We start from the raw sequence: 10,443 nt of genomic DNA on the forward strand, positions 1-10,443 counted from the left end.
TCCTTCCAAAAAACCTGCTAAAAGAACAATTGGGGAGAGAACAGTGTCCAGAGCTCCATATGAAGAAGACCACATATTCTACTTCTCTCATCGTTCTCCCTCCCTCCCTCCCTCCCTCCCTCCCTCCCTCCCTCCCTCCCTCCCTCCCTCCCTCCCTCCCTCCCTCCCTCCCTCCCTCCCTCCCTCCTTCCTTCACTCTCTCTCTTTCTCTCTCCCCCTCCCTCCTTATCTCTCTCTCTCCCTCCCTCCTTCTCTCTCTCTTTCTCTCCCTCCCTCTTTCACTCTCTCTTTCTCTCTCCCCCTCCCTCCCTCTCTCCCTCCTTCACTCTCTATCATCCTTCCTCCTTGTCTTATCTCCAACACACACTCCGTCCACGCTGTCTCCGAGACACACCACTCACACACACACACACACACACACAGCCTCCCATCGTTATGTCAGAAACATCAGCCCCCGTGTGTGTATCAGTCTCCACATGATGTGCTGACGTGTTGCTGACGTGTTGCTGACGTGTTGCTGACGTGTTGCTGACGTGTTGCTGACGTGTTGCTGACGTGTTTCTGACGTGTTGCTGACGTGTTGCTGATGCCTTCCTCTTCCCTCCATCTTGCATAGCTCTGCTCAGACCCGGCTTGGTAAGGCACTGTTTCCTCATCATGTCCCGCCTCGGTCCACCCTCTCCATCCGCTGGGCCTCCTGTATGTACTGTACAGTACTGTCCACCCTCTCCATCCGCTGGGCCTCCTGTATGTACTGTACAGTACTGTCCACCCTCTCCATCCGCTGGGCCTCCTGTATGTACTGTACAGTACTGTCCACCCTGTCATTCCTGAGGCGTAGAGGATGAGCAACAAAACAGCATTTATTCATTCAGGTGTTCTCTGGAGAAGCACGTCCCACAAAGCAGTTTGGTTTTAGTCTTTTTCCCCTCCTTTTCTTCAGTGTCCCCCCCCCCCCCCCCATCTCCCCTCCAATCATTTAGTTCGCTTGTCATCAATGTGGAATTATTAAAAGCAAATGTATGAAGCATTAAGTCCTCAAAGTCAAAACACAGCCCTGTGTTCCAAACGCACCCAGGAAGGACATTATACAGTTGAGTAATCATCGTCATTATATTATTATGTACAGTGTCTGGAAAGCTTTCCAAACAGCGCGTGGGGGGGGGTGGGGGGGGGGGGGGGCTAGCTGACGAAGGAAGGTGACTAAACAGCCCCTTTCACATTGATCAGTAAGAAAGGACGAGTCTCTGCATCTGGATCAATAGATCAGCTGATCAGTAGTCAGTTGAATTGATCAGTTGATTCATGAATCAGTTGAGCTGGTCTTCGTATTGTTTGCGGAAACAGTCTCCGGCAGGGAAGAATTCCCAACACCGCTCCTGGTACATCTTCCACACATACGACTCCTGGAGACGGGGGGGAGGGGAGGGGGAGGGGAGGGAGGGGGGAGGGAGGGGAGGGGGGGGGGGGGGGGGGGGGGGAGGGGAGGAGGGGGGGAGGGGAGGAGGGAGGGAGGGGAGGATAGAGAGGGAGGGAGGGAGGGAGGGAAGGAGGGGGGATAGAGAGGGGGGAGGGGATGGAGGGAAGGGGGAGGGAGGGAGGGGGGGGGAGGGGAGGGGAGGATAGAGAGGGAAGGGGGGATAGAGAGGAAAGGGGGGAGGAAAGGGAGGGAAGGGGGAGGAGGGAGGGGAGGGAAGGGAGGGGAGGGGGAGGAGGGAGGGGAGGGAAGGGGGAGGAGGGGGAGGAGGGAGGGGAGGGAAGGGGGAGGAGGGAGGGGAGGAAAGGGAGGGAAGGGGGAGGAGGGAGGGGAGGGAAGGGAGGGGAGGGGGAGGAGGGAGGGGAGGGAAGGGGGAGGAGGGAGGGGAGGAAAGGGAGGGAGGGAAGGGAGGGAGGGAGGGAAGGGGGAGGAAAGGGAGGGGTATCAGAAGGTTGAGTTAATATATAACAAGTATAATATAATAATGTACCTCTACATTACCTCTACATTCCCTCTAAATTACCTCTACAATGCCTCTACATTCCCTCTACATTACCTCTACAGTGCCTCTATTTTACCTCTACATTACCTCTACAGTGCCTCTACATTACCTCTACATTCCCTATACATTACCTCTACAGTGCCTCTACATTCCCTCTACAGTCCCTCTACAGTGCCTCTACAGTGCCTCTACATTACCTCTACATTCCCTCTACATTCCCTCTCCATTACCTCTACAGTGCCTCTACATTACCTCTACATTACCTCTACAGTCACAAGTCAATGGTCTCTCTACTAACATACAGTGACTTCACTAAGGTGCAATGAACATGATAACCTGCACAAATGAGGCCTTCGGGATCTGGAGATTTGCCTTTTTTGGAGTCTTCGTATGAGTTATAGTCATTTCCCTGGGGTTAAATGGTTCTCTTTCTGGTTTATACGTGTTGTAGTCATTTCCCTGAGGTTAAATGGTTCTCTTTCTGGTTTGTAGTCATTTCCCTGAGGTTAAATGGTTCTCTTTCTGGTTTGTAGTCATTTCCCTGTGGTTAAATGGTTCTCTTTCTGGTTTGTAGTCATTTCCCTGACGTCAAATTATTGTCTCTTCTACAAATCGAAGTGTGTGTTCAGAGAGTAACGGGGCATAATGCTGGTGATGAAACAATACAGGTGTTTTCTCCTCTGAGATGCAGAGCAGAGCTAACGCCCTGGGGAGGAATACCATTGTTGTGTGAGTAGTGATGGGAGGGAAACATCTATTTTGTGTGTACTTACTGTCCTACAACCACACCCTATTCCCTTTATAGTGCACTACATTGGACTAGGGCCCTATGGACCCTATGGACCCCATTGACCCTATAGACCATATAGACCCTATGGACCCTGGTCAAAAGGAGTGCACTACATAGGGAATAGGGGGCCATTTGAGGTGTAAACCTGAGACTTACCTGGCCTGTGTGCTCTGTTTCATCTTTGTTAATGAGATACATCACAAAGAAGCTGGAGAGCAAAACGGGACGAAAAACAGGACGACATTTAGAGTTAACATCACTTCAGTCAGATAGTTTCCTACCCCATCACAAACCCTAGAGGAAGACATTTAGAGTTAACATCACTTCAGTCAGATAGTTTCCTACCCCATCACAAACCCAACAGGAAGACATTTAGAGTTAACATCACTTCAGACAGACAGATAGTTTCCTACCCCATCACAAACCCTAGAGGAAGACATTTAGAGTTAACATCACTTCAGTCAGATAGTTTCCTACCCCATCACAAACCCTAGAGGAAGACATTTAGAGTTAACATCACTTCAGTCAGATAGTTTCCTACCCCATCACAAACCCAACAGGAAGACATTTAGAGTTAACATCACTTCAGACAGACAGATAGTTTCATACCCCATCACAAACCCAACAGGAAGACATTTAGAGTTAACATCACTTCAGACAGACAGATAGTTTCATACCCCATCACAAACCCAACAGGAAGACATTTAGAGTTAACATCACTTCAGTCAGATAGTTTCCTACCCCATCACAAACCCAACAGGAAGACATTTAGAGTTAACATCACTTCAGTCAGATAGTTTCATACCCCATCACAAACCCAACAGGAAGACATTTAGAGTTAACATCACTTCAGTCAGACAGATAGTTTCCTACCCCATCACAAACCCAACAGGAAGACATTTAGAGTTAACATCACTTCAGTCAGATAGTTTCATACCCCATCACAAACCCAACAGGAAGACATTTAGAGTTAACATCACTTCAGTCAGACAGATAGTTTCCTACCCCATCACAAACCCAACAGGAAGACATTTAGAGTTAACATCACTTCAGACAGATAGTTTCATACCCCATCACAAACCCAACAGGAAGACATTTAGAGTTAACATCACTTCAGTCAGACAGATAGTTTCCTACCCCATCACAAACCCAACAGGAAGCCATTTAGAGTTAACATCACTTCAGACAGACAGTTTCATACCCCATCACAAACCCTACAGGAAGACATTTAGAGTTAACATCACTTCAGACAGACAGATAGTTTCATACCCCATCACAAACCCAACAGGAAGACATTTAGAGTTAAAATCACTTCAGTCAGATAGATTCATACCCCATCACAAACCCAACAGGAAGACATTTAGAGTTAACATCACTTCAGACAGACAGTTTCATACCCCATCACAAACCCAACAGGAAGACATTTAGAGTTAACATCACTTCAGACAGACAGATAGTTTCATACCCCATCACAAACCCAACAGGAAGACATTTAGAGTTAACATCACTTCAGACAGACAGTTTCATACCCCATCACAAACCCAACAGGAAGACATTTAGAGTTAACATCACTTCAGTCAGATAGTTTCATACCCCATCACAAACCCAACAGGAAGACATTTAGAGTTAACATCACTTCAGTCAGACAGATAGTTTCATACCCCATCACAAACCCAACAGGAAGACATTTAGAGTTAACATCACTTCAGACAGACAGTTTCATACCCCATCACAAACCCAACAGGAAGACATTTAGAGTTAACATCACTTCAGTCAGATAGTTTCATACCCCATCACAAACCCAACAGGAAGACATTTAGAGTTAACATCACTTCAGTCAGACAGATAGTTTCCTACCCCATCACAAACCCAACAGGAAGACATTTAGAGTTAACATCACTTCAGTCAGACAGATAGTTTCATACCCCATCACAAACCCAACAGGAAGACATTTAGAGTTAACATCACTTCAGTCAGACAGCTGACAGATCGTTCAACTTTCCTCAGCATCAGAAACCCCAAATAGAAGCTTTTGTTACTCCAGTGTTTGGTAACAAAGTCGACAACCCCTGTACAGCCTCTAAAACATGATTAAACCATCCTTAAGATCCCACGGATGGTCAGTCCTCCAGAGCTCTGTCTAGGAATTTGAGAGAGGTTCCATCTCTCCAGCCAAATCCCTCATCTCTATACCAAAACAGAGGCGGGGAAAACACTTTGGTTATGATTTCAACCGCTGATTGCCCCTTTAACAGAATGTGAAGCAGCATAGAGCAGGAAATCAGTTGGTTTTAATTCCCTCTACTTCCTGATCTTCTCTCTGCATGACTATGAGATCAATAGCCTCCTAATGCAACATAGAGACAAGCTGTTATGTACCAGAAAGACTTTAGAAAAGGGGAAAAAACAAGGATGTCCCATCTCCCCACTCCTTTTCACTCCAGCGGTTCTGCCCCCTCTCCCCACTCCTTTTCACTCTAGCGGTTCTGCCCCCTCTCCCCACTCCTTTTCACTCTAGCGGTTCTGTCCCCTCTCCCCACTCCTTTTCACTCCAGCGGTTCTGTCACCTCTCCCCACTCCTTTTCACTCTAGCGGTTCTTCCCCCTCTCCTTTTCACTCTAGCGGTTCTGCCCTCTCTCCTTTTCACTCTAGCGGTTCTTCCCCCTCTCCTTTTCACTCTAGCGGTTCTGCCCCCTCTCCTTTTCACTCTAGCGGTTCTTCCCCCTCTCCTTTTCACTCTAGCGGTTCTGCCCCCTCTCCTTTTCACTCTAGCGGTTCTTCCCCCTCTCCTTTTCACTCTAGCGGTTCTGCCCCCTCTCCTTTTCACTCTAGCGGTTCTTCCCCCTCTCCTTTTCACTCTAGCGGTTCTGCCCCCTCTCCTTTTCACTCTAGCGGTTCTGCCCCCTCTCCTTTACACTACAGCGGTTCTGCCCCCTCTCCTTTTCACTCTAGCGGTTCTGCCCCCTCTCCTTTACACTACAGCGGTTCTGCCCCCTCTCCCCACTCTGACAGACTCTGGACACTGACTGAAGATAACAGGGGGGACGTATGTCTCTGACAGACTCTGGACACTGACTGGAGATGACAGGGGGGACTTATGTCTCTGACAGACTCTGGACACTGACTGGAGATGACAGGGGGGACATATGGCTCTACTCACAGATAGTTGGCCAAGTTGTGCTCCTGCAGGGTGTGGGTTTCGAAGCCGTGAGGTACTGTGTCAAAGTAGTCGTTTCCTATTCCGCAGATGAAGCATTTGGTCTGCAAGAGAAAGACAAGTCTGTATGTGATGCTGCCAGCCGACCTCATCTCTCTACATGTCTCTCAACACAGGGGCAACACGGTTCAGATTCATCTAATTTTGAATTTCCAACACCAGTGTTTCACGTCTGTAACCAAGTTCTACAATGAGGGAAGACACAGATCCAGAGCATCAGACTGTATAAGACAGTGGTTCTCCAACGTCTCCTGTGGTCCCTAGACGTTCTCCAACATCTCCTCTGGTCCCTAGACGTTCTCCAACCTCTCCTCTGGTCCCTAGACGTTCTCCAACCTCTCCTCTGGTCCCTAGACGTTCTCCAACATCTCCTCTGGTCCCTAGATGTTCTCCAACGTCTCCTCAGGACCTCCAGACGTTCTTCAACCTCTCCTCAGGTCCCTAGACGTTCTCCAACATCTCCTCTGGTTTCTACACGTTCTCCAACCTCTCTTCTGGTCCCTAGACGTTCTCCAACATCTCCTCGGGTCCCTAGACATTCTCCAACCTCTCCTCGGGTCCCTAGACGTTCTCCAACGTCTCCTCTGGTCCCTAGACGTTCTCCAACCTCTCCTCCTGTCCCTAGACGTTCTCCAACGTCTCCTCAGGACCTCCAGGCGTTCTCCAACCTCTCCTCAGGTCCCTAGACGTTCTCCAACATCTCCTCTGGTTCCTACACGTTCTCCAACCTCTCCTCTGGTCCCTAGACGTTCTCCAAAGTCTCCTCAGGACCTCCAGACATGCTCCAACCTCTCCTCTGGTCCCTATACGTTCTCCAACGTCTCCTCAGGACCTCCAGGCGTTCTCCAACCTCTCCTCAGGTCCCTAGACGTTCTCCAACATCTCCTCTGGTTTCTACACGTTCTCCAACCTCTCTTCTGGTCCCTAGACGTTCTCCAACATCTCCTCGGGTCCCTAGACATTCTCCAACCTCTCCTCGGGTCCCTAGACGTTCTCCAACGTCTCCTCTGGTCCCTAGACGTTCTCCAATGTCTCCTCTGGTCCCTAGACGTTCTCCAACGTCTCCTCTGGTCCCTAGACGTTCTCCAACCTCTCCTCCTGTCCCTAGACGTTCTCCAACGTCTCCTCAGGACCTCCAGGCGTTCTCCAACCTCTCCTCAGGTCCCTAGACGTTCTCCAACATCTCCTCTGGTTCCTACACGTTCTCCAACCTCTCCTCTGGTCCCTAGACGTTCTCCAAAGTCTCCTCAGGACCTCCAGACATGCTCCAACCTCTCCTCTGGTCCCTATACGTTCTCCAACGTCTCCTCAGGACCTCCAGGCGTTCTCCAACCTCTCCTCAGGTCCCTAGACGTTCTCCAACGTCTCCTCTGGTTCCTACACATTCTCCAACCTCTCCTCTGGTCCCTAGACGTTCTCCAACGTCTGCTCAGGACCCCAGACGTTCTCCAACCTATCCTCAGAACCCCCAGATGTTCTCCAACCTCTCCTCAGGTCCCTAGACCTTCTCCAACCTCTCCTCAGGACCCCCAACAGTTCCATGTATTTAACTGTTCCACAGCTAACTCACCTGATTCAACTTGTCCACTCATCATCAAGCCCTTTCACTAGGTCAATCAGGGGAGATAGTTCAGAGATACAACTAAATAGTGAAAGGTCTGGGGGGGGGGGGGGAGAGGTTAGAGAACTCCTGGTGTCTGATACCAGTTATGAGTTTCCTGTCAGATGAGTTAGTTTTAACATAACCAGTCAAGAGCCCTTCAGCTGACAATACAATCAATCGTTGCTGCTTTACCTCTCCTCCCTACGACTAGGAGTCATCCAGCCCTAGTGTCCATGGATGCTTCTCCCAAATGGCACCCTAATCCCTATGTAGTGCACTACTTTTGATTATGGCCTATAGGGCTCTGGTTGAAAGTAGTGCACTATAAAGGGAATAGGGTGTTATTTGGGATGCACACATATTCATACACACTGTTCAGCATGCAGATTGGTCCTGCAGGCTATCATTGTCCTGACTCTCTCTCTCCTGTTTAGCCATGGGCTAACAGTGTCTTGAGGATACTATGGTCCTGTAACAGTAATCCTGAACATCCCATAATATTATCTCCCCTTTAGCTGTTGACTAACATCTGAACTTAGTTCCTCCAGTGTTCTTCCGAGGACGAGCTGTTGATCCTCATCAGAGACACTGTTTGTTGTTGTTGTCCTCAGACGACCCTCTGAAAGATCAGCCACCATATCAGCCAGGCTCCCTGTCTTGTCTCATCGCTGTAACTCTCCAACAGGCTCGGGAGATGTCGAAGGTCGAGTTTTGAGTCCTGCCCGAAACATGACCCGCCAAGCTGCTTCTTAACACACTGCCCGCTTAATCCGGAAGCCATCAATGTGTTACTAGAACGCGATGAGCCAAGTAAAGCCCCCCCGGCCAAACCCTCCCCTAAACCGGACGACGCTGAGCAAAACCCTCCCCTAACCCGGACGATGCTGGGACAAACCCTCCCCTAACCCGGAAGACGCTGGGCCAAACCCTCCCCTAACCCGGATGATGCTGAGCCAAACCCTTCCCTAACCCGGACGACGCTGGGCCAAACCCTCCCCTAACCCGGAAGACGCTGGGCCAAACCCTCCCCTAACCCGGAAGACGCTGGGCCAAAACCTCCCCTAACCCGGAAGACGCTGGGCCAAACCCTCCCCTAACCCGGAAGACGCTGGGCCAAACCCTCCCCTAACCCGGAAGACGCTGGGCCAAACCCTCCCCTGACCCGGACGACGCTGAGCCAAACCCTCCCCTGACCCGGACGACGCTGGGCCAAACCCTCCCCTAACCCGGAAGACGCTGAGCCAAACCCTCCCCTAACCCGGACGACGCTGAACCAAACCCTCCCCTAACCCGGACGACGCTGAACCAAACCCTCCCCTGACCCGGACGATGCTGGGCCAAACCCTCCCCTAACCTTTTTTGCCCGCTTTGAGGACAATACAGTGCCACTGACACGGCCTGCAACGAAAACATGCGGTCTCTCCTTCACTGCAGCCGAGGTGAGTAAGACATTTAAACGTGTTAACCCTCGCAAGGCAGCAGGCCCAGACGGCATCCCCAGCCCGCGCCCTCAGAGCATGCGCAGACCAGCTGGCCGGTGTGTTTACGGACATATTCAATCAATCCCTATACCAGTCTGCTGTTCCCACACGCTTCAAGAGGGCCACCATTGTTCCTGTTCCCAAGAAAGCTAAGGTAACTGAGCTAAACGACTACCGTCCCGTAGCACTCACTTCCGTCATCATGAAGTGCTTTGAGAGACTAGTCAAGGACCATATCACCTCCACCCTACCTGACACCCTAGACCCACTCCAATTTGCTTACTGCCCAAATAGGTCCACAGACGATGCAATCTCAACCACACTGCACACTGCCCTAACCCATCTGGACAAGAGGAATACCTATGTTAGAATGCTGTTCATCGACTACAGCTCGGCATTCAACACCATAGTACCCTCCAAGCTCGTCATCAAGCTCGAGACCCTGGGTCTCGACCCCGCCCTGTGCAACTGGGTACTAGACTTCCTGACGGGCCGCCCCCAGGTGGTGAGGGTAGGCAACAACATCTCCTCCCCGCTGATCCTCAACACTGGGGCCCCACAAGGGTGCATTCTGAGCCCTCTCCTGTACTCCCTGTTCACCCACGACTGCGTGGCCACGCACGCCTCCAACTCAATCATCAAGTTTGCGGACGACACAACAGTGGTAGGCTTGATTACCAACAACGACGAGGCGGCCTACAGGGAGGAGGTGAGGGCCCTCGGAGTGTGGTGTCAGGAAAATAACCTCACACTCAACGTCAACAAAACTAAGGAGATGATTGTGGACTTCAGGAAACAGCAGAGGGAACACCCCCCTATCCACATCGATGGAACAGTAGTGGGGAGGGTAGCAAGTTTTAAGTTCCTCGGCATACACATCACAGACAAACTGAATTGGTCCACTCACACAGACAGCATCGTGAAGAAGGCGCAGCAGCGCCTCTTCAACCTCAGGAGGCTGAAGAAATTCGGCTTGTCACCAAAAGCACTCACAAACTTCTACAGATGCACAATCGAGAGCATCCTGGCGGGCTGTATCACCGCCTGGTACGGCAACTGCTCCGCCCTCAACCGTAAGGCTCTCCAGAGGGTAGTGAGGTCTGCACAACGCATCACCGGGGGCAAACTACCTGCCCTCCAGGACACCTACACCACCCGATGTTACAGGAAGGCCATAAAGATCATCAAGGACATCAACCACCCGAGCCACTGCCTGTTCACCCCGCTATCATCCAGAAGGCGAGGTCAGTACAGGTGCATCAAAGCTGGGACCGAGAGACTGAAAAACAGCTTCTATCTCAAGGCCATCAGACTGTTAAACAGCCACCACTAACATTGAGTGGCTGCTGCCAACACACTGACACTGACTCAAC

General features: G+C 50.7%; 1 protein-coding gene across 4 annotated transcripts in view; it reads right to left on the minus strand.

The window, feature by feature from the left end:
• Positions 1-261: 261 nt before the first annotated feature.
• LOC109876547 (ryanodine receptor 2) overlaps positions 262-10,443 on the minus strand; it is a 276,342-nt gene continuing 266,160 nt past the window's right edge. For all 4 annotated transcript variants that reach the window (XM_031813092.1, XM_031813093.1, XM_031813094.1 and 1 more), the window contains 3 exons: positions 5,930-6,030; positions 2,926-2,977; positions 262-1,406 (listed from right to left, as the gene is read on the minus strand). In XM_031813092.1, the coding sequence (XP_031668952.1) occupies positions 1,311-1,406; positions 2,926-2,977; positions 5,930-6,030 (249 nt within the window). In that variant the 3' untranslated portion in view covers positions 262-1,310. The remainder of the gene's footprint in view (positions 1,407-2,925; positions 2,978-5,929; positions 6,031-10,443) is intronic.

Source organism: Oncorhynchus kisutch, unplaced genomic scaffold, assembly GCF_002021735.2.
Source record: "Oncorhynchus kisutch isolate 150728-3 unplaced genomic scaffold, Okis_V2 Okis04b-Okis11a_hom, whole genome shotgun sequence".
In the NCBI taxonomy this organism is placed as follows: Eukaryota; Metazoa; Chordata; class Actinopteri; order Salmoniformes; family Salmonidae; genus Oncorhynchus; species Oncorhynchus kisutch.